Below are 25659 nucleotides of genomic sequence, written 5' to 3'. Positions count from 1 at the left end.
AGATATATAGATATATAGATATATAGATATATAGATATATAGATATAGATACATCCCGTAATGTGAGACTGGAAGCTATTTGAAGCCTCAGTACTGCAAAAACTTTCCCCACTTAAATAAATAAATTGCATTATATTGTATGAGTTTTAGTGCACATCCAAACAACTAGAAGTATTTTGACCCACAATTTCTATAATACATCATGTTATATATTTTGATTTCATAATTTAAAAAAATAGTTATTACAGATGTCTGCATTTCTAACAGAGCTTCCTGCTTTGTCAGACAAAAATAGTGTCTTTTCTTATGCTGTATCAAAATTGGCCAATTTCTACTATAAGATTGTTCTCAGTGTTCAGTAACACTAGCAAATAAATTCCTTGGAATTTTCCACGTTTGATATGAATGCAGAGCAAATTCAGGTAGAGAGTTTCAGCAAAATACTTCGATACATTTTTTACTTTATTTTTAAAAATCCCTGATAATCAGAAATGTGAATATCTTAAAGGAAGTTCCTCTTCTGTGATTTTTAGACCAACAGTTTATGTGGAAATTTTCACACTAGAAGCATGGTGAGGTTTCATGAGAAGGTACACATGGAACGCCTGAAGTAGTCACCCCAGACTGCCTTTTGAGTCAAGAAAAAGAAACAGAGGTTATTCAGTTAATTCTAAGTGTCCAAGACAGGTCAGATTAATCATCCTCTGTTTCTTATCCTGATCCTGATCCTGACACTGAGAGTTGTTCATTGCATGCTAATTCATATCACATTTTTCATGCTGGCTAATTGTGAATGAAGACTGTATCAAAGGGAGATCACCAGTGGCCCTATCCACAAATCCACTTATCCTTCATAGTGCCCACTACAATATACTTGATTTCTACTAAATTCACAAAAGAAAGAGGCAGTTGATAGTGCAATTGGCACTAACTTTCTATAGCATTTCCTGTCACAGGTCAGGATGACAGGCCTCTAGTTCCTCCATCCTCCTTCTGGCCCTTCTTGTAGATGAGTGTCACATTTGCTAGCCTACAGTCAACTGGCACCTCCTCAGTTAGTCAGGACTGCTGATAAATGATTGAAAGCAGCTCAGTGAGCTCTTCTGCCAACTCCCTCAGGGCCTTTGGGTGCATCCCATCCGGCCTCATAAATCTGTGTGTGTCTAAATGGTATAACCATGTTCCTTGGATTATGAGGTCTTCATTTTGCTCTCTGTCTTCCAGTTGAGGCAAAAAAGGCATTAAGTACTTCACTCTTTTCCTTATCCTTTGTAGCTGTGTTTCCTCCCACATCCAATAAACCATGGAGATTCTCCATAACCCTCCTTTTGTTGCTGATATATTTATAGAAACACTTTTAATTGTCTTTTACAATTAATTTCTAGTTGAGTTTTGGCCCTTCTAATTTTCTCCCTGCATAACCTCACAACATCCTTGCTGTCCTCCTGAGTTGCCTGCCCCTTCTTCCAAAGGATACACTGAGTTTCAGCCAAAGCTCTCTGTTCAGCCTGGCCAGTCTTCCTCACTGGCTCATCTTTTGGCACATCTTTTGGCTCTGCTCCTGCACCTTTAACATTTCCTTCTTGGTCCAGTCTTCCTGGACTCCTTTCCCCTCAGGACCACCTCAAAGGAACTCTCTCAACCAGCCTCCTAAACAGGCTGAAGTCTCCCCTTTGGAAGTCCAAGTCCAGTTCTGCTCACCCCTCTCCTCACTTCACCAAGAATCAAAAACTCTACCATCTCATGATCACTGTGCCCAAGACAGCCTCCAGCTGTCACATCATCCACCAGTCCTTCTCTGTTCTCAAACAGGTCCATTGGGCACCTTCCCTAGTTGCCTCACTCATCAGCTGTGTCAGGAAGTTACCTTTCACATGCTCCAGGAACCTCCTGGACTGTTTCCTCTTGGCTGTTTTATTTCCAGCTGACATTTGGTAAGTTGAAGTTCCCCACGAGAACAAGGGGCAGCAATCATAACACTTCGCTCAGCTATTTGTAGAATATTTCAGTTGCCTCTTCATCCTAGTTGGGTGGTCTATAACAGTCCCACTAGGGTAGCTGGCTTGTTGGCCTTCCCTCTGATTCTTACCCATAAACACTCAAGCCTATCATCACCATTATTCAGTTCTAGACAATCAAAACACTATAAAATACAGGGCTACCCCATGTTTCTCCTTTCTTGCCTGTCCCTTTTGGAGTAATGCTTATGTGAATCATTCTAATTAGAGAGATGATAGAACTCTAGTCATTAGTAACTGAATAACTTGGGTTTGGGCTTCATTTTCATCATCTTCACATGGAATGATGATTCTGTTTTCCTGATGGCTGACAAAAATTCTGAAATTATGAGGGGAAAAGTGTTGAAACACTGCAGAAAACAAAGGTGATATGGGACATTTGGCAGAGAGGCCCTGTAAAGAGACCTAGACATATTAGAAGGCTGGACAATCACCAACTGTATGAAATTTGACAAAGACAAGTGCTGGATTCCACACCAGAGACAGAGGAACCCCAGGATGCATGTACAGAGTGGGGAATGAGAGGCTGGAGAACAGCACTGCAGAAAGGAACCTGAGAGTCCTGGTTGATGGCAAATTGCATATGAGTCAGCAGTGTCCTGACAGCCAGGAGAGCCAGCCGTGTCCTGGGATGCATCAGAAACAGCGTCACCAGCTGGTCAAAGGAGGTAATTGTCCTGCTCGCTCTGCACTGCTGTGGCCTCACCTTGAATACTGAGTGCGGTTTCGGGAAGATGTGTCCAAAGGAGGGCCCAAGTGATGGTGAAGGATGGGGGGAAGCCATATGAGGAGCAGCTGAGGTCACTTAATTTGTTCAGCCTGAAGAAGAGGAGATTGAGGGGAGACCTCATTGCAGTCTACAACTTTCTCATGAGGGGAAGTGAAGGGGCAGGCACTGATCCCTTGTCTCTGGTGACCAGTAACAGGACCAGGGAGGGAATGGGATGAAACTGTGTCAGGGAAGGTTTAGGTTAGATATTAGGAAATCGTTCCTCATCCAAGGAGTGGTGGGTGGTTGAGCACTGGAACAGATTCCCTAGGGAAGTTGTCACAGCACCAAGCCCGACAGAGTTCAAGAAGCATTTGGACAATACTCTCAGGCACATGGTGTGATTCTTGGGGTTGTCTTGTGGAGGGCCAGGAGCTGGACTTTGATGATCCATGTGTGTCCATTCCAAATCAGGATATTCTATGATTCTATGATATTTCATGCTTTTTGCTGCTTAATGAAAGCACTAGTGTAGTCAGATATAGACCATGGACAGATACCTGATTGCAGCCCCTGCCCCAGTGGTTTTGCTGATGGAAGAGGGTATATGAACTGTTATCACTTCAGACAATGGCAGCAGTGACATGCAATTGCTTTCAACTGTGTAATCAAATTCATCTGAAATGTCTACCTGTGGTTTTAAGTTGAATTTACTCATGTTCTTTTGAATCCTCACATAATTCTGAACTTTCAGGTGTGTTGGTTTTGTTTTTTTTCATTAACAGCAAAGTAGGACTTTCATGACCTTTCATCTTGGATTTGGACATTATCATTTAAATTCACATCTTTGTGAATAGACTGTCGAGATTTAACTATCTTTCAAGGATAAATGTGAATTATCATTTGAAAATTAGAAGTGAAATATGCAAAATATTATAGATAAGCATTTCTTATTTGTTAGATTATTTATTAGGTTATGTTATTTTCAGGGGTTACTATTTCCTAGCATTTCACAAAAACAGTAGCCTAAATCATATAACAACCATATTGGAAGTCCACTGAAATGAGTGTAGTAGTCACATTGACTCTCAATTTTTTATGTCATTCTGTTTTCATATCATTTCAATAAGCCAAATTCATTTACGTGATTGTAGGAAGTAATTAAATATGTGTCTAGAGCTAATATGAGTTCAGTCTTGTAATATAGTTATCCTATCACTGGAACAAAGGAAATGCAAAGGTAAAGCTGCAGCGAATTCTGTAATACTTGTCAGTTTACCCCTCTGGAATGAAACAAAGGTGCTTAATGTGTGAATACTCTTAGCATTCAAATCCTACCTATTACACACTGCTTGTTCTTGAGTAATACTCATCTGAATTCCAAACATTCTTTTAAAAAATATTTTCATTGAGAGGTCAAATATGTAAGCAGATTTTTAAAACTGACTTAGTGTTGTGATTTTAATGGTATTCAAGAATTATCAGTTTTCTTAAGTAATAAACATCTACTTAAAAATGAGCATGCTATTTATGTACATTCAAAAAGAATTCCGATTGCTTTGTTTCATTGCATGAAATAGAACTGGGGGAATTTAAACTAGGATCTCAGATGGTCTAGTAAAAAGTTATTAGTTAATTTAGTAAAATCATTATTAAAAAATAAAACATTTAAAATTTCAGATTTAATAAAAAAATACAGGAAGCACTGCTGTAGAACAATTTCACACTAAGTAATTGGGAAATTGTCTCCATTCAAAATAACTTGTGATGAAGCTCACAATCTCTACAAGAAAAGGAAATATCAGTATAAAATAAGCTGTTTACAGGTATAACTATGGTTGGCGTCTTGGTGTCCTGTCTGGAAAATTCCAGTGTGTTTCAGGATCCATGGTTGTAGGGCATATCTGTAACAACATGTTTGCTTGATTATGAAAAACTATTTCCTTTACTAGCTCATAATTCCCTTTCACGCTTTTCTGTCTCAAGTCAGTAGTTTTACCCACATTTTTTCACCCACTTTTTTCACCCACTTTTTAATCCTTTTTTTTTTCCTGTTGTCTTGGCCAGCTGGACCCAAACTCAATTTCTGAGTCCATGTGTGTTGGCCACAAAAGAAAACAAATATGTCATCACAAATTTTATATGCATGATAAAATAAAATAAAAAAAAATTGCTCTTACTGTATAGAAGTCAAGAAGAATACAAATCAATTTTTTGTGAATCTAGACTTGGACGTTTTCTTACAGTTGTTTTCACAAGAACATACAGAAATAATAAGATATATAAGATAATGATCAATGCTGAAAGCTTAATTATAGGGTCATTGAAACTGAGCAAAACCTGAACTGTTCTTTACTAAACTTTTACATATCTTACAGTTATTTTATCTATGTAAAATTATTCAAGTAAAGGTAATATTTCTGTAATTATCTGAAATCTGTAGAAACATACTTTAGCCTTACTTCTCTTTGAGTGCATTCTATGGGTTTATTAAATAATGTTATATTAAAATTTTGAGGGTAATAAGGATACTGGTATACATGGTCAAATATATTATGTATGTTAAAAACATTAGGTTATCTGGTCTATCCTGACAACAGCACAGTTTCTTTCCTTAAAGCATATTCTTTGATGTTCTGTCTACTCTAATTTTAACTATTGCATATAACTGGGTCCCTGAGTCTTTATACTGGTAAACCAGGCACAGTATGAAGCATTAATTTGGAGTTTAGTGATATGGTGAAAAATCACTGAGGAGTATGTCAAAATCAGCAAGGTTATTTTGACTTTCAACCTAATTAATGTTTGAAGTGCAGTCATGGTAATCCTGATTTTAGAGAATATAGTATAGAAGCAATTGAAAAATAGAGATGGGAGCCCATGTCTTGTCATCACTCTGCATCTGAAACCCACTCACAACACCTAGAAAGCTGCTTGTGGAACAGTGGCAGGCTGTGATCCTTTGCTTTCAATTTTACTTAATACCACAGAATGGAAAACTTTCCCTTTAGACATATATACACATCTCCTTCTAAAGAGTACCAGACTCATATCCAAAGATGTTTGCTCCTTGGATTTGTGTTGGATTTTTTTTTGAATCTTTTAAGTCTTTAACTTATTTTAATATTATCTTATTTTTCTTATTCTTCTTTCCTTCTGTATCCCTCAAGCTATCTAGCAGCATTTTGGATATATATAACAGTGACCAGGGAATGGCACCAGCTAATATGAGTCTCACAAATGCTTCTTGCCCAGCTAATCTACCAGTAAAAAGGGAACTCACAGGTAAAAGAACTCTGAGATTTTAGTATTTTATAATTGCAAAAGTGATGGTGTCTCTTAAAAGTTGCATAAATCTTACCCATGAAAAAGATATCCATAATTAAATTCCTGAGAATTTTGCACTTTGTAGTTTTGTTTAAGGGAAAGAACAAAGAGCAAGGAGAAATGTTTTCTGTTCTCCTGTTTAGCAGCTCAGAAACCATGTTTTCCCTCTGTTTTTTATGAACATTATACTTCTAATAAACCTTAATATTTAGAAAACATAGTATATTCTTCCACATGTTGGCTCCTGACCCAGAGTATAGATAAATTATCATCCTTTTAATTTGTTCCAGGGTAGAACAAATGGTTCTTTTAAAACTTTACAATAAGTCTATTCAAGGTAAATCTATATTAGTGGATTAAGAACTTTAAAAGTTACACTCCATTAATCCAAAGAATGCTAAAAATCATGTACAGTTTATTAGTGTCACTCAGAGGAAACAGTGAGTTTGTTCAATATCTTACAAATCTGATTAACTCTTGCATTATGGGATATAGAAAATCCATATTCACATTAGTGTATTGTAAGTTTTATCTTGATGTAAAATACAGCAAATTGGAGAAAAATACCCCTCCATGACATTTCTATTTCCTAAATAAATAATATTGTGCAATAAAAAGATCTTAAGCAACCTGCTAGGCTTGTGCAAAATTTAGTACTGGTAGAATATAGATTTGCCTATGATCTGCTTTAATAATAATAATGTAGAAAAGGACTTAAAGTAAAAGAAATGGAAGTCTGGTCTTTGTGACAAGAGGCCATTTTGGAAAGGTGAGAGAAGTACTGAAATTTCATCTTAAGAACTATTTTAATAAATGTTACTTTCTGTCAGAAGCAGATACAAGAGCAATGGCAAAGGAGAGACAAAAAAAGGATAACCACAATCTCAGTAAGTATATGTTAATCTTCCATCTCATTAATTGGAATGTATGGAGAATGCAAAAATATTAGACATTAGCTACCCCATCTCTGCTGGTCTTCTAGATCAGCATATTACTAGGCTAATGAAATTGAACTCAGACTCGAAACACAGCCAACCACAGAGCTTTCTTTCCTGAAATTAGTTTCATTCTTTGAATATTGTAATTAATTTATTTCCATGTAATCTCCTGCTATTATGTTTTTACCCTATGACTGTACACTTTACTTGATGTTGTCTCTAAGAATTACCGTGCAAAACAGACAAGAAAGGAGGGAGATGATGAGAAAAACAACAATGAACATCCAGTCTTCACACCTTATTTACTGAAATATCCAAGAAAGAGGCTGTATCTCTCGATGGGTGATGTGGAGGGAAAAAAAAATTGCATAGTATATCAGATAATTACAAATGGTTGTCAAGCACTTAAAGTTATGGAAATTGCGCGTCACAAAAGGAGATCTGGGCAGGACTGGGTGAGACTCACAGTGTTCTGACTCTGATACACAAACCCTGTAACCTCTGTAGTCTCGGATACACTTCTGTTTCCTTTATGGAGAGCAGTGCATCCAGGTACAGATGTTAGGCATTTTGATTTAGAGGAGTAGTCTTCTAAGAACATAGTGAAATTCATAGTTCAGAGTCTAAATATTTATAAAAATAAAAACCAGTTTATACAGAATAGAAAAAAAAATCAGTTTTATTATTGAGAGAAGACTGCCTATAAAGTTAGGCAACTTTTCCCTCTAAAGGATAATTTGAAACAAAAAGCCTGAAAGATTCTTTTTGGAAATTTGGAAATTTCTGTTGAATAAAGCAGTTACATTTCCCAGTTCTCCTTTCCACTTTTTCCAACAGAAATATTGTAGGAGTTGCATTTGATGATCCTTTTGAATCACTTCCCACTCAAGATGTTCTATGATTCTACAAATTTAAATTCAAATTAGTAATTAGTTAATAGCCACTATTTATCTTTATTCTCTTATTTATATCTTGGTTCTCTGGCCATTCCAGTAATCTTAGAGGCTTTACTTGCATGAAATTGCATACCTAAAAGTGCATATCCACTGGCATAATGTGCTAGCAACTGCATTGGACAACTTCCTGCTACTTAAAATTTCTGGAAGGCATCCTTACATCTGTCTGTAGTTTTTTTCGTGGACTACAGACAGACCATGTAGACTGTTAGAACTGTTGCTAGCACATAATCTCTGAAATGCTAATGCAGCTGCTCTCTGTCTTGTTTGGGCAGGAATGGGGAGTTTTTGCTGGTCTAGGAAAGGTGGTGGGTAGGAGTTGTCTGGAACTACAAGGGGAAAGACAGGCCCATACGTACATAAGGGATGGCTGGTCCTACCATTTCCTCCATTGTTTATTTTGGCTCTGAGGTCTTCCTTCCTAATCTCAGGAGCAATGTCTGAGAACTTTCCCTCACTACTGGGGACTAAGCTGAAGGCAGTATGCCATGATGATAACATCGCAGAGAGGCAGCATCTGTTTTGGTTTGGCTCCAGTTGTACACTTCAGAGCTCAAAGTCTCTCTGGAGACAGCTGTACTATCTAATGGCTTGGACATAATAATGTGTTGCATATAAAGGCTTTATTAGTGTAATTTACTCTTTTGTAAGGACCAGGTTTCTTAGACATGATCTGAAAAATCTGTTTGTGGAACTCGATAGGAACTATATAAACATTCAATATTCAGGTTAAATTTAGGTCTACATTTTGCAAAAATGTTCTTGTACATTCTCATACCAAGGAGGAACAAAGGAACTACAACAAATTTCCTGTTGAAAGGTTATATTCTCAATGAAACCATGAGAAGGGATTTAGATTTAGGAAATTGAACCATGTTACACAACAGCAAGAGTTTAAACCATTACAAAACGTTTATTTTTTTTTCTTCCAAGTAAACAATGTTTTATTGTCATCTTGTCCATGTAGTCTGAAAAATCATTTTCTGGTTTGATTTATGTATAATTTTGACACTTGAAATATTATTGATAACTCAGGATATCACTGGAACTCTAGCAGATATATAGCAGGAAAACTCTATTGAAACATGTTTCCAAGCTTCAAAATTTCCCCCTAACTCATTAGCACAACCACTGAAAGTTTCTTTTCAGGAAAACATAAAAAAGAATAGAAATACAAAGAATTCTGTAGGTGTCCACTTGTAAAGATAATTTTTTTTACCTTGTTTTACAGCCAATGTTTAGTTGACCACTTTTTGATGAGTGTCTTGCAGAGCTTTTCCACATTGTAAATATTAATGAAACAACAGCTATTATACCATAGGACTTTATAGCTAAAGCACATTCTTTAACTCTGTTTGCCCTGCCATTATTTTGCCAACATAACTGAAATATATATTTTAATTGTTTCAGTTGCTATGTGCTTTTGTACGCTGTGCTCCCCTACAAGATCCAGCACATTCATGCCACTGGGATACAAGAGTTCACTTAGCAGTACACTCAGGAGGATTATATTACCTGTCTTCTGCACGTGTGAATCTTGACTGCAAAACCTGAGATGCTTTAATTTGTTGAGTGAAATTCATATTTCTAGAGACATCAAGACAAGATAATACATCCCACCAAAGCAGAACACCTCATCAGAATAAATAATAACACTCAGGGAGTTCCCGGAGCTGTAATCAGCTAGGGAGGAAACAACTGACCGCTGCACAAGTGTAAGAGCCTCACAGAGACAGGAAGAAAACACTTTTATGTACTGGAAGAAGTAAAAGACTAAAAGTGATCTAAGTGGTGGGGCTGAGACTGAAAGCAACATGCTCATGTGACTGTGAGAAGACTGAAGTCAGCCTTGAAAGACTGGCCAGGATGCCTTTGGCTGAACATGTATACTTTAGCTCTACTGGTCTTTTTGTATTTATATTTAAAATTAGGACATTAAATTTTAAGTGAACATCTCCATATGTGGAGCACTGATCTGCCCATGTTCTAAGCTGGACAGGGCTGGTCTAACAGAGTACAGTGGCACTAGCGTATTGAGCCCAAGGTAAGGTCTTCCAAGATGAAAAGGATGAGAGAAACAGCTCAATGTGATGTTAGTGATGGACCAAAACCGAATCCTGCTCATTCAGTGAGATTTGGATTGAGTTAAAGTACAAAGTGGAGGGAATGGACAAAAGTGCGACTTCACATTAGCAGAGACTGCTGGTCTTTGACAGCCAGCAGTACCCCAACGGGACTATATTCTCACTGAATATACTTTCCATGTCACAGTTATATGCAAGTTATCCCCCAAAGTGTTGAGATGTCCTTTGGACCTACACATTAGAAAATGTTAAGTTTCTCAAGGGTCACATACTTCAGCCTGGATGCCAGTACAATGCTGGTAAAGAGAACTGAGCGCACAGAGAGGCAGAAATAATTTTAAGAGGCTTATTTTCTGTTTTTCTCTTTCTAACTAAACTACAAAGTAAACTGAGATACCCTACATAGCTTGTCTTAGAAGAAGCATAAATTTAAATCCATAAAATATATTTTTATTATTTAAACTGTGTTTTATTCATTTTCTGTGTGTTTTAAAAGTTATTGTAAACACGCTTATGCTTTCCATACCCAAAGGAAAGAGATGTGCTGGGGATGAAGTGTTTCTGGGACACAATCTTTCTCTGTTTCAGTGAGGGGATATGGTTGCAGTTATGTCCTCTTTTTGGTTTGAAATGCTGACAACTGTAAATAAGGGACAGTGGAGCTCTTACCTGTGATCTGTAACATGAGTTCTGCCAAACTATGAATTGCTAGATGAGTTGTCTTGTGAGCCTGTCTTGTGACCAGCAAAACTCTGCCAAACTGAAATCTCTGTTCTGTATGAGCATGCTGGAGAAAGGCTACAGAAACATTAGGGAAAAGAAGTGTTAGCTCACATTTAGACAATGTGTGATTATTTAATTCCCTAGAAGTCTAGTAGCTAATGGAGGAAAAAAACAATAGGTAAGGTAAGATACAGATGGTACTAATCACACAGTTTGTCCTGAGAATAAGTCAGAGACAGGTAAGAGCTCATGTTGGGACTATTTGAGGAAGAAATTTTCTGTGCATTGACTGACTGACTTGTTTATAACTAATTGAAATGTTGAATTTCACAAGAATATTTCACTATAAATATAGTAACTGTTTCTTTTTGACAGTTGAGAGAAGAAGAAGGTATAATATTAACTACCGAATCAAGGAGCTTGGCACACTCATCCCCAAGTCCAATGATCCGTGAGTTCAACAGTCTTTCCTATAATAATGTTTATAGTTTAAATACAAGAATAAAAGAGACAGTAGTATATACTGGCTATAGGATTGAGTAATGGGATGCAAAATCTTCCATGCCAGGTCACTGGCTCAGATCAGGCTGTTAAAGTAACAAGCCTTTAACAGATTTTTCGTGCCTGTCGGAAAAACTTACGTGAAAGGATAATAAAATGATAAAAATTCCAGGGTTTTTAAGAGTGACTGCCACATCAAGGGAAAACAAGCAAACAAATTAAAACTAAACAAAACCAAAAATAGAAAAAAAAAGAAAGATAAGCCAAACAGCAGAAAGTCCATCTCTCCGTCCCTGGGCGGGCGCAATTCTGTGGTGTCTCTGGAGAAGGAAGGAGTGATGCTTTCAGCCCTTGCTATGGCCCTCTAGTGGGATAACACAAAATTCACGTTGTCACTGTCTGCCCTTTGACTAAGGCAAAAAAAATCAATACAAGAGTCTGTAAACTGAGCATTTTTCAAAAGTCCTGCACTCAGTGCAGGGAAAACACCAGTCCTAAAGTGCAAGGATTAAAGTAATAATTGATACAATTGCTATAATAATATGATTTTATACTAGTGCATACACTTACAGTAACACAAAATGCATATTGCTTGACCACTACCTGCATTCCCTTAAAGCTTATATCTGTCATCAATATGAAAAAGGTTGTCTTGTAGGAAAGGCCACTGCAGGATTAGCAATAACAGTTCAGTGTGATATTTAAAGTTGAACTTTAGCCTTAGATTTCTCATATCACTCAGGGAAGACTTAAGACCATGCACTAGCATGATTGTGACTTGCATAAAATTGATCATACAGATTTTGTCTTTATCATCTGCATGTCAATACAGACCTGCATGATACTTCAAATGAAAACATCTACTGATATTTCAGCGTTTTTTTTTCCTTAGCACTAAGAAACTTTTGATTACATTAAGGATTTCTGCAACAATATAAAGCTCTGTGAGACTTACAGAAGTGCAAGATTGGCTTCACTTGGAGTGAAATCACCAGAGAGAAAGTTAACATACTGCATCCATTTCAGAGAATTCACCAACTCGGCTCCTTCTGTAGCATTCAGCTGAGATTAGATAAATGGGCATGTTTTTGTTATTAATATAGAATTAGGTATTACAGCTGAGTTAAAATAAAAAGAGCTTTAAGTACTTAAAAAAAGTTTGGACTCTGTTGCAAGCACAGACTGGTAGAAGCATTTTAATTTTGCTGATGCATCTTTTGGTATCAATACTATTTGGGCAAATAATTGAAAGATTTCTCAGATAAACAGTGGATGGCACTGTTGGTTTGCAGCTATAAAGCAATAATAGAAAGCAGTTACACTGCAATTAGAGATGAGCATGAGGTACAAATTCCAATTGCAACTTCTGTTTGCCTACAGAGGTGTTTCAGTTACATGTTTTGTTCTGGATTCAGGTTTAGTTTGTGAACTTAATCGAAACATTAATACTTGAGCAATCACTTTGGCTGTTCTTAAAAGGAATTATATGGACCTGCAGTTTTGCTCCAGTAAGTGGATGGTGGACTTTACCCACAGATTTTGGTGGTGTTGCCTGATGAAAAAGTCTCAGGTACAGATTCTGAAGTCATTGCCTTACCTTATTTTAATCTGCAAACCCATGACTGAGTTCAAGAGTGTGACAGACCCAGAGTGGTTTGTGTTTACAAAAGCACAAGGTAAACTTAAGTATCTCACATTCTGAAGACTGCTGTCTTCAAAAGGCTGGTAATCAGTACTCCTTTTGAAAGTAAGCCTATTTAAAAGCTTTCAAGTTGGTGTTAAGAAAAGAAAGGCATCAAAAAGTGCAGGGCTTTTGAAACACTATCTTGCAACATAACTTTACTATAGCTTGGTGCCAGGATAAATTAATCCAAAGTGTAAACTTTTTTTTTTGTATTTTTATTTTTAGGTGGAAATATATAATTTGAGCATGTTGTTTTGTTGGCTAAGCAGATTAAAATTATTATTGTTTCCTTTTGGTATGGTCCTGTGTTGCCAAATCATAACTCAATGTCCTTACCCTCTCTTTCAGTTCTTGCTTTTTCCTTCATAACACCATCCTGTGCCCCCAATCTCCCCCTCTTCTTTGAAAGAAAGAGATTTATCATGTGTTACAATACTTCAACTGTAACATTTTATCACATATAGCATTTTCACTCTTATATTGATTTTAGAAAATTCTTCTTATAGTAGAAACTTACCTGTAAAAGGAGAAGCCTAACTGATGCTTAGACTAATGACAGTCAGAAAAATCAGCCTTTGCAATGAAGAGCAAATATTGCTATAAGTAAGCCATTGTGGTTAGCATGCCTGTCCCAGATGGCTTGCTTCAAGAAGATTACATTCAGACTCAGGAACAGAAAAGGACATTTTTTTATGCCATTTGGAAACCTTTTATGATTTATACTTCTTAGAAGTGCTGTGTGGGGTTTTTATTTCACTTTTGTTTTGTTAGTTATATAGTGAACTTGTTTGGCTCCTGTAGAGCTTCCACATGGACTTTCTTTTGACTGGCTTAAACCCCTATTCATTTCACTTTTTTTTTTTTAATTTAACGATACAAGTGTGGATTCCATTGCTTAAATGAATGGGTATTTTAGGTTCACTTCATCAGCATTAGAAAATGGGCATAAGTATGAGTTACAAAGAACTTTGACTCTTTTGTTTAATCTTCAATGCTTAGATATCCAAGTGCTAGATGATTCAGAAATGCAAATCAGTTATACAGAATAATTAAAAAATAGACTTTTTAAAATGCCAGAAATAGTCGTATTTTGTTGGAAAGCTTGTAAAATGCTCCTTTAATATACTCACTTTTCCATTTGTGATCAGCCTTTCAGAATCCACCTTTTAGGTGGTTAATAGGACTTCACACTGTGATGGAGTCTGAAAGTGCCTACACAAGAACAGTTTTATGGTAGACGGACTTCAATTGTCAGAAAGCCAAAGAAGAACAAGCCCCCCTTCCTTCAAGAATTCTAGTAATTTTACAGAACTAGGATGTTAGGAGAACCACTGAGGATTTGGGCATAAGCAGTGGTTTGCTCTCACTGTCTCCTCTCTGCATCTACCTGAGCCTGACTTTCTCTCTGCTCCTCTGGGTGCTCCAGCAGCCAGCACAGCCACATTTCTTGTACAGGAAAAGCTTGTGTATGCTCCTGCTATTACAAAGTGGAAACTTACTGCCTCTTTCAGAATACACTTTGCAGTTGTGCAAGTCATCAAAACAAGTACAAAGTCCTTCAAAGTATTTCTCTGAGGAAGCACACTTTACTGTTAATTTCTCAAGAAACAGGGAAAGCGTCCGCAAACATGGTTTCAACTTCGCAAATGTATTTGTTATTAGTAACCGTTCTGTGCCTGGCAAACCCTGTGACTATCACATTCTCACAAATGCTGTTTTTGTTAATTAGTTCTAATCTTAGATGACCAAATGCTCTGGTCCTTCCTACAGGAGTTCAACTTCTTTAAGTTAGTAAAGCTCCTTTGACTTAACAAAGTTAAATTAATGGAAATGAGCTGAAGATCAGTCTCTTGTCTGTGTTTTGTTTCTCCAAAATGGGAAACTCTCCTAGGTGAGAGTTACATGTTTTGTTCTGGGCATTTGAGTTTTCTAGAGAGATTCAGATCTTAAAGTTAGGAGGAGCCAGGGTTCAGAGACAATAAAACGTGGGTTTTTACTTATTTTTTACTTTTCTGTGCAAATCTTCTGGTAGACCTCTGTTAGTTATACTCAAGAACACATATAGCTTGCTAAAAATTTCAAATTATTGTACCACATGCACACACAGAAAAAAAAAAGAAATCCTCCTTTGCAGAGGCCATTACTGATGACCAGACCTGCAAAACTTCTTACTGCTTTCAAATGACTTTATTCACATGTAGAATTTCCCATGTGTTTCAATATCTACAGAATGAAGTATTATATGCATTCAATAAAAATGAAGGCTAAGAAAAACAAAAGCAAAGCAAAACAAAACAACAACAAATAAAACAACACACACAACCCCCTAAAAAATAATAACACCACCCCCCCAAAAAAGAAAACCAAACAAGAAAGGAATTAATAGACAGTGAAAGAGTAAAATGAAAAAAAAAATTCCTGCCATCTCCAAAACTCAGTAGATCTATATCTTACTTTTTAGACTCAAACCAGTTAAGAATGCAAGTATTTTGTCTGGTTTTATAAAGTAGTTTCCAGTTAAATGAGTAACAACTGCCAATGATTGTTCAGATTTTAAAGGTTCTCAAATGGGTTTGTAGGCCTTTTCATTTCAATTTTTATCTCTATTATACATAAGCACAATATATAAATCTCTAAAAGCAAACCCCATAATTTCCTAGTTCCCCTTTTATAATTTTTCAGATAGCTTTCTTCGTCTGCACCCAATTTAGAATCCATTGTTTTCGAAGAAATAACAGAAATCTAATAACTGATCAGAGAATTTCTGAATTCTTCTTATGGACTTTTTGTGCTTTGAGATAATCCCTCTTCAAATGCTGGGTTGTTCTTATTTCCCATCATAGATGAATTTGCTTGCCTACCTGCTGGATGCATTGTAGGCTATTGCTAAACAGGAACCTCACCTGTACTATTGCCCTGTTTGCCTTCATCCCCACCAGTTATATTGCTACTCTTCCAGCACTGCACATCTGCTTAGAGCCTCTGTTTCTCCGTAGCACTGTCCTGTGACTGCTGTGTGGTGCTCTGGGCTAGAATGGATGAGGAATACCTGCAATGCAGAATTAGCACAGACAACTCCAATATTTTCTTTAGATCCTGGTATAGAGAGACACAAAGTGAAATTCGCGTTGGCTTCTAAGATCACCAGCTGATCCATTGCCATGTTACCTTCAGACATTGGAAGATTTAACTTCAATACTTCTCATTTAATAAGACATCAACCAGTATGTGTATATATGAGAAGAGATGTAGAAGATATATGTGATACATACATACACATAGACACACACACATACACAGGTAAAAGAACAGACTCTTAAATGATAATAATAACTACTGCAATTTCATTCTGTGATAGTTTTGCTTCTCAGATCTGTAAATATTATCACAAGAGATATCTATCCATATGTATCTCATGCAGAAGCTGATCAGATCCATCTCTCTGGCGGTTTGAATCTAGGAACTGGTCTTCCAGGGAAAATTTATTTCATCCTGTGACAAAAAATATCATTGCCATAGAAATAAAAACCTCAAATTATCAAGGTAACATGAACTAAAAGTAAGCAATATCACAAAGGTTGCAAATTATGTGTAACATGAATTAATTTAATCACCAAAATATTCCAAATGCAGTCATGAATACATGGCTTATTCATATGTCTATCAGAAAAATCAACCAAAAAGACTTCAGTCTGAATTTGATTTTGAATTCATAAAATTTTATAACTGACATGAAATTGTGAAAACACTATATTCATATTTTGCTCATGCTGTTATACTTTAATTATTTCCATTTTCCAGCTGTGGATTTGTTTCTGATCTCTGCTATATCTGTAGGTTCAGACCATAAGTCCAAAACCGGCTTAGTTTTGTCTTTATTACTTGCTAGAAGCCAAACTCCTTTGCCTAGCCACACTGCATTTCTCCAGAGTATATACTATAGGCATTCTTACTGCTCTAGTGCTTTTCCAAGTTGCCATGAGCTAGTGATGTCAGTCAAAGTTTTTCCAGAAACTATACATTATTATGCATACTAAAAACTTCCTTAACTTTTACAGTTTGAATGTAAATCACATGTGAGAAGAAAGTCCTGTGCTAGGAGGGAGCCCATGGGATGCTGACAGGGAAATGTTCTGTCCTCCCACCTGGGCAAGAAATTCAGGGAGAAGAAGGAAAGGGCAGAGGAACTGCCAAGATATGACTCAGCTGTCATGAGGGAGACATGTTCTGTTCTTGGCTCCCAGTCCCCTCTCTGTTCTAGCGTTTTTGACCACGGAATGTCTAAATAAGAATACACACCCACTTCAGTGAGCAGCTTCTGATGTCTTGGCTTTGCAGACAGCAGGATCTGAGACAATAATTATTTTCTCTCTGACCTCCTCACCTCCTAATCCCAAAAGCTGTGCATTCCTGGCACACATCACTGAGGGGAGGGGAGGTCCTATATGCTGAAGCCCCACACTTTGTGTGCTTCCCAGAGAGAACAGACGTGAGTTTGAGCACTCTTGGATCAAAAAAAGGTTTCTCCCAAATCTCTATCAAATTGTCTGAATTTTATGATATGGTTAAACACTGTAATGATTTTGTGTATTCTTGTGAGTGCCTTAAAGCTATCAGCTCCATAAGGTTTTATCCCTCGTAAAGTGCATCAGGAAAGGCTGAGTGGCCTGGATCCCTAAATCCTGTACTTGCCTGGCTTTTACCCTATATATTCAGTAGAAAAACAACTGCATTGGCAGAAGTCTATAAGGGTGCTTAGCCTTGGGGTAAAGGTGCAAGGTTCTTTAGGCACTTACTCTGAGAAGCTGAATACAAAACCTCTGCAATAATTTTATTCACCATAGGTGAATACAAGAGTAGGGGCAAATCTCATTAACTGAAACAATCAAGGACAATAGAAAAAAACCCAAGACAATAAGCTATTAGAGAATGTCTGAAGGAGGGCCATGAGAACAGGGAAGGGACTGGAGGGGAAGCCTTATGGGGGGTGGCTGAAGTCACTTGGTTTGTTCAGCCTGGAGGAGACTGAGTGGAGACCTCATTATAGTTTACAACTTCCTCGTGAGGGGAAGTGGAGGGGCAGGTACCAATCTCTTCACTCTGTTGGCCAGTGACAGGACTCAAAGAAACAACATGAAGCTGAGTCAGGAGACGTTTAGGTTGGGTGTCAGGAAAAAGTTTTTCACCCAGAGGGTCGTTGAGCACCCAGGGATGTGGTCACAGCACCAAGCCTGTCTGAGTTCAAGAAGCATTTGGACAATGCTCTCAGGCACATGATGTGATTCTTGAGGTGTCTTGTTCAGGGCCAGGAGTTGGACTCGATGGTCCTGATGGATCCCCTCCAACTCAGCATATTCTATGATTCTATGATTTTATGAATAAGGGAAAGTGATGATAGACTGGAGTATAATTTATATTTCTTTTTGACTCTATAAATGCCAATGAGTAAATATATGGTATCATAGGTATTAAAAAAATACTTGTCCCTCCTAGTGTAAGATTCTTAGTTGCAAAAATAACTTTTCCTTCTCAGGGTTGTGTTATAGGACCAGAACCTTGGCCAACCTTCTGCTCAGCCTAAGCAGTCTTGCAGTGAAGTGGATAGTTTGGATAAACCCTTATATCTGTGCATTTAATGCAGCAGATGAATTCTGTATCTTAAAATACTGAAATGTATTAGAAATTAAACATTTTCCACAAATTTCATTCCTGTTCCAAGGCCTCCAAGACCTGACTTAAAGGAATACATGAAAAGTTGATAAATGTATACATGAAAATCCTTGAACAGATGCATTTAAACAAGTGTTTTATTGCTGTAAGGCTGCTTGTAAGCTGGAAGTTAAACCATTATTTCCTGAATGATGGGCAGATTTAATCTAATTTTTTTCCAAGGCTTTTATTTTGAGTTAGGGTCTGCATGTAGCTGCGTATTTTAACTTGGATTTTATATTGTTTCAAGATTTTTGAACATGATTTGTGTCATTCCCTAGTCATTATGGTTAAAGAAGTGTGATTTTTCTGGTCTGTCATCAATAAGGAGTGGCATTCAGCACAGATAATTTTTTTGCTCTACAAGCATAAAAGCAACCTCATTAGTAAGTCAGGTAAAAGGAGTAGTATATTCAAAATGATCTTTAAAAATTTAGGCTTAAGTCCTCAGTAATGTATATTTCCTAGTTCATTAATGCAGAAATACTGCACATAGATTTTAATCTTAGAGTTAATAATAAAAGCAATTTTCACTAAAAATATAAAAACTGTAATGGTAGAATCATGATATTGCATTTAGCTCTCCCACAAAAAGTCACTTTATTACTTTCTTTTGACACTTATTTTCATTCTGGGATTAATTTTACTATATAAGGGCTTCTTAACTATTCTATTAAAATTTCCATTCAGAAGCAATAATATCTAAGAGTGAATAATAGTCATGTAAATCATTATTTCATATTAATGTAAAAGATTTTGTAAGTTCTTATGAATTCTGCTGACATGCACAATTGTGAAAAGGTTATCTCTACATTCTACAGTGATATGCGCTGGAACAAAGGGACTATTTTAAAAGCATCAGTGGAGTACATCAAGTGGCTACAAAAAGAACAACAGAGAGCCAGAGAATTAGAACACAGGCAAAAGAAATTAGAGCATGCTAACAGAAGACTCCTACTCCGAATTCAGGTTCGTATAAGTGTTGCCATGAACTACAAAGCTTTCTTAGTACTTATCCCTCATCAAATTTTATTAATCTATGTAATTTTTCCCCAAATGACATTTATTAAAAATGAATTGGCTTTCCTATTTATTTTTGTGTATATTGGAGAGGGGGTATTTTTTACGTTTCTAGGAAATTTCTTTGATAATTATACCTTACATAAAGGAATTCATGGAAAGTTAATAAAATGTTTGTACAAACAGTTTCATTAGGTATGTGTTAGAGCCAGAGAAAGACAAAAAAGATAAGGAAAAACAATACGTCCCTGCAGCCAAAAATCAATACTGGACACAAAATTCCCTTCAGTATTTTCATTTTCCCTTTGTTGCCATTTCACACATTACACTTCCTTGGTTATAGTGTTATATTATATCTACTTTTGACATGAAGAAATAGAATGCAGCCCTTCATAGCTTGAAAGGCAAGATTCTAATATAGACACACACATATGAAAATGGGAAGGATGGATAGGTAGATAGATAGACAGACATAAAATTGATCATCTTACATATGTTGATTTACTTATATACCTATATATCACAAGCATCACCAAGTAAAGACTCTTCTGTTTCTCTGGATAGCAGTGGATAACAAACTTTCAAGTTGCAACATTTTTCTACCATCTTCATTGGATTCAGTACGCAGTGGGTGTAGAGAGGCTGTCCTACCTCTTATGTTCCTGTAGGATAGTTGCTTAAAGACAGAGGGGGAGATGAAAACATTTTAGTGGCAAATTTTCATAGACTAACAATTTAATATTTTAAAATGTAATCTCACAACTGGAGAAAAGGTATAATTAATTTGCATGCATGATTCCTGTACTTACTGCAATAGTTCTGAAGAAAATCTGTCTTTTAAAGTTGTTGTCTAATAACTTTCATTTAAAATGTTAGGAACTGGAGATCCAGGCACGTGCACACGGCCTCCCAGTCATGTCTTCACTCACTGCTGTTGATTTAGCTGCACAGGTCATCAAGCAACAGTCTTATCCAGAGGAGAACTCTGTAGACTACTCTCAACAAATGCCTCTGGTACATGGACAAAATTCTGATGTTTGCGATGGATCTACAGCCTTTTCTGATCCACTTTCACACTTCACGGATTTGTCCTTCAGTGCAGCTTTAAAAGAAGAACAACGTCTAGAGGAAATTTTATTGGATGACACAGTGTCGCCATTTGGAACAGATCCACTCTTGTCCTCCACGTCCCCAGCTGCATCAAAAGAGAGCAGCAGGAGAAGCAGCTTTAGCACAGATGATGGAGATGATTTATAAAAATAGAAGTGGTCTCATACTTCTCTAAACCACTTGCTAAAAGACTGTATTTGTCTAAGCATGTTGTTTGTTCTTACTTTAAATACTTATAAGGAGAAACACTGTGAAGATGTTACTACATGACAAAGGTTTAAATCAGCCCTTACTTCACAGGAAAATGAGATGGACATGAACTCATATCACTTTGGCCCAAATTTACCTTCTGTTCACAGCTGACATTTGCACAAATCTTTCTTCACTGGGAGTATTTCTACTATCATTCCATGACTTACAGTACTAAGAAAGGGGTTACCACAAAAGGAATACCCATGTTACAAAATTGTGTTCAAACTCTTTTCAATCTACTTATACTTTTCTCTGCTAAAAACATGAGTTTTAGTCATTTGCTAATTTCTTTCTTTTATATAACTAAAAATTCTATGAAATGTGAAGCAACAGAGAACTATTTAAGCTGGGAACTGCAGAGATGTTACAGATTTTAAAATTTAAAAATAAAGGTGGTAATGCTTTCACACAAGTAAAGTAAGCATGCAGTTTAAACTCTGTAGGACTCTCTTTAAAAGGAGAAAATCCATTAAGCTTTCCATGGAATGCCATTAATTGTTTTTTTTTCCTTTGTAGAAAAAGAACACTCTTTTAATATATTTTTTAATGACACAGAAGAAAAATGAAAGCTAACATAATGACAGAGACTCAAATGAACTGAGACAGAAAAAGATATGGCATTGCAGCAGAAAGGCTGTATGGATGTACAAGACAGTACAGACACTCCATGTTACAATTAGCACAATTTAAAACTACTGGTAATAGTCCTATGTCAGCTGCTTATTTCAAGAATATTCAAACTGTGTCCTTTTTTATGTAGAAGAGATTGGAATTCAGAGATACAATTCTGTGCTTTTGGATGATGCTTTCAATTCCTTCAGCAGCATAGTGAGGTTTTTCCAAAGGGACTCTATCCATATGCCTTTGATCCATTTGGACTCAGAGGGAAATGACAAGATTCCCATTCTATTCACTTGAAACAAAGATAATGTAATTTTAAATTTGGCTTTAGATTCACCACAGAAAATCTGAAAAGGAAGACTTTTCAAACTAAAGGGGATATTCAGAAACGCTGCTGTGATGCACTGCCTCTCATAACTAGCTTGCTAGGAGGGGGCATTCAGAAAACCTGTTCTGATGACTCAGTCAAGACTTGTCAGTTAGAGGGCAGGTAGAAGTCATATCACTTCTGTACACAGTGAAATTCTGGAGAGTGATGTATGTTCCTGGAGGACATTAAGCGTAATCATTCTAATTGTAATATTAATAAATGGGAAAATAAACTGGCACAGGTCTTCATAGCTCTTCCTCAACCAAAGCCAAAAGATCACATCAGGGAGTTCTCTAATGATTCAAAATATGTTTCAAAAGTGTATATTAATTTTGCCACCAGTGAGCCTGCCTCACAGCCCAGAAATGTCACAGGTTTGAAAACATTAAGAAAAGATTAAAGTGGATTGCTGTTTGTATTAACATTTTAAATGTCTTTAAACTTATTAACAAAAACCAGAGCAATTTTTTCTTACTATTGTTATTGGTATCTGGGTCCTCTTCACGGTCCTTGTGAGGTTCGTGTTCCTCCCACGTCATAGCACGTTCCTGACCAACACAGTTAGTGTCAGGATAGTTTCATAATTGTAAATTTAGCAGCTGGATAATAAATTACATCCAGATGGCTATGAAAGATGATGGAGTGTCCTATTTCAGAAGAATATTTATAATTTTAAGAAACTCAAGGTTTTCTATGAGCCTGTGCAAACTACTTGGATATAAGCTGGTCTGTAAGCACAGATCTGACCATTAGAAGAGGTTACGATATGCTCCCACTTCATAGTTAAAAATAATAACAACAACAGACAGGATTCTTGCAAGTTTTTTGGTTTTTTGTTTGGCGGTTTTGTAGTATGTAGGAAAGGACTGCAAAAGACAGATGAGTATTACCCAAAGATAATTGGATGTAGGATTGAACACCATTTTAATTGCAGTGCTTCTATAAATTGAATTAATTAAAAGAGGAAGCTTTTTGTCATAGTTTTCCCAAAGACTAACTAATATTGACATGTGAATACAAAACATGATGAATTAAAAGTAACATTTAGGAACATATTATGTCTAGTTTAGTATGAGTATTTCCATTTAATCTGAGTATTGTCCATATTCAGGAAGGGATATTTGGTTGATATCAAATGCCATTTGTCCTTGTACTGCAGTTTCTACTACATTAGTTTTAAATACACCAATGTGGATTGCTCATAATGGAGTAAAAAGAATTAAATATGAATGCATTACATGATTTTCCCATTGAACTTTTACATGTGAGTTAGACCATACTTCTGAACTATATTGACTTTAAATAACTCCTGAATTTCATCACTTTTATAAGCACTATTCTAAAAAAAACATTATAATGCACCCATTAAATTTTTTAAAATTGATTTTCATTCTTCTGACAATTGCTTCAGTTTAAAGCACCAGAATTTTTCTCTCTCTTCTTGCATGAGAAGCTTGGCAAAAGATAGTGAATGTTCTTTTCACAATATACTGTATTTCATCTATCGTCAAACATATTCAAGCTGTCTTCCTTCACACAAAATCCCCAGCCCCCCTTGCTTAAAACACGAAATGCATCAATACCCGCAGGTGTTTATTATGGCAATGGTGTTTCACCAACTATGCATTTTTTCTAGCAGAAATTCATCATAATTAGTGTGTTAGCTAATGGCTATAGACTGGCTTACAGCTTCACCCTTGAAATTAAGTGGTGGTACAGGGTGCAAAACTAATCTAGGACATTCTGGGGATTAATAGGTGCCACTGAAGGTATTTAGGAGATGTGTGTGCTGGCAGCCACATCCTAGATTTTTTAGAGTAAGCCCTCCCTCTCCCATTGCAGGTTTGGTGATGTTGCTGTGAAGCTGAGAGGACTGCTGTGGCAGAGCTGAGTACATTCCTAACAGCTTCCACAGAGGAAAGGGATTTCATGACTACCAGGACAAATCTTGACATTCTTGATCAGGCAGAATTTCTTTGCTGTCCATGCAAGTATTATTGGGCTGAAACAGGGTGCAAGTGAAATACACTTTTTGGCTATTTCCTACAGAGATCTGTTCAGTGAAATCTTGTGAAAGACATGCATAATGTCTGTGACTCTGGGACTAGAAAAGAATTTAAAGTCTTACAGAGCTGGATCTCCAGCTGGACAAGGGGTAGGAAAACTGGCTATTTTTGTCAAGATGTGTTAAATGAGAAGTTCTTGCTTGTTTTCAGTAGCAGCTATTCAAAGCTGGTGGACATATTCCTACAAAATACACAAAATAACAGATTGATAATTACAAAAAAGGAAAGGGAGTCACAGTATTAACATCTTGTTTAATTCATGACATGGATATAGAGCTATACTAAGAACAGAAAACTAAACTATTTCACTGTGCATAGCGTGGATTCTGTGAAAAGCTACAGTGAGTGCAAACAGTTTTAACAAGCAGGAACACAGTTGCTCTATATAGTAGAATAACTAAATATAGTTCCTTCACTTAATCTTAATATGACCATTGGTATTATAATACCTTTTGAATTTAATAGGACTGTATATATGAATGGAGGATGTAAAATTATTGTAATTTAAAATTATGTTAAGTCTCCTAGATAAGTAAAAGCATTTACATTACTATTATGAGACTGTAGAATATTTTTATAATAATTGCCATTTTTCATTGTTAACCATATAGCATCTTGTTTTCTAAGTCATTGTATGCAGACAGAATGTACTTTATTACACAATGTACATGCAATCTTTTTACAGTTATGTTTTATATATGCTGAAATTTTATGTTTATTGTTTATGAATATAATTAAAGAACTGAAATTAAAACATCTCTTTATAGGCCCCTTATGAAACTTCACTGTCCAGATCCTCAAAAAATGCTGTCACAAGACATTATAGTAACATCCACTAAGAACATCTAAGATACCTAACAGACAAAATACTTCACAACTCTTAAACATTTAGACCATTATGATAGATCATGATCCAGTAGCATCCCATTAATAAAAATAATTGATACATTCTTTAATATGGTCTCCTGCCATCTGCTTATTCCTGCTGCTAAGGCTTTGATTTATGGAAAGTGTTTTCAGAATGTTGCAAAATTGCTAGCAGGCATGATGATATCAGTTAAATCACTAAGAAGCTCTACAAAAACCTTTTAATGTACTAGATGTTCCCCAGACAATCTAGAATAAACAGAATATTGTATTTTAAGATATAAAACATTTTTAAAGCTGATAATTAGGTAGCATTTGGCACTAAAAGATACTTTTACTTAATGAAGTAAGTAAGGATTCGGATTTAATTTTGAATTCCTAATATCAAGAGTGCTGCTTTTTTTAGAAGATAGCTGGTGCTTTTTGTGAACGAAATGTTGTAAAGTTTGTTGAGTAGTATTATGCATTTAATCTGTAGTTTTGTAGTAGTTCATAGTTTCTTATAAAATAGTGCTCATTATTTGTATACATCAGATAAATCTTCTATTTGTAATAAAGATTTTTCCAGGCTCTTTATTTTGACAAATCATTAAGACACCTGTATCAGTACTAAAATTGAATATTATTATAAATATTATTTAAAGTTCAATGATTAGCTTTGTAAAGAAGCTTTGCTCTTTTACATATTTTTTATGAACTTAGGA

At 36.2% G+C, this 25659-nt stretch overlaps 1 protein-coding gene across 2 annotated transcripts in view; it reads left to right on the top strand.

The window, feature by feature from the left end:
* The window catches only part of TFEC (transcription factor EC), a 96004-nt gene extending 71162 nt beyond the window's left edge, over positions 1-24842 (top strand). For both annotated transcript variants that reach the window (XM_027682272.1, XM_027682273.1), the window contains 5 exons: positions 5898-6012; positions 6885-6941; positions 11131-11206; positions 19471-19618; positions 20546-24842. In XM_027682272.1, coding sequence (XP_027538073.1) covers positions 5898-6012; positions 6885-6941; positions 11131-11206; positions 19471-19618; positions 20546-20926 — 777 coding nt within the window. In that variant the 3' untranslated portion in view covers positions 20927-24842. The remainder of the gene's footprint in view (positions 1-5897; positions 6013-6884; positions 6942-11130; positions 11207-19470; positions 19619-20545) is intronic.
* Positions 24843-25659: the final 817 nt, after the last annotated feature.

Source organism: Neopelma chrysocephalum, unplaced genomic scaffold (genome assembly GCF_003984885.1).
Source record: "Neopelma chrysocephalum unplaced genomic scaffold, ASM398488v2 Primary Assembly neopelma1_62, whole genome shotgun sequence".
Classification (NCBI taxonomy): Eukaryota; Metazoa; Chordata; class Aves; order Passeriformes; family Pipridae; genus Neopelma; species Neopelma chrysocephalum.
This window is presented reverse-complemented; position numbering and strand designations above follow the sequence as displayed.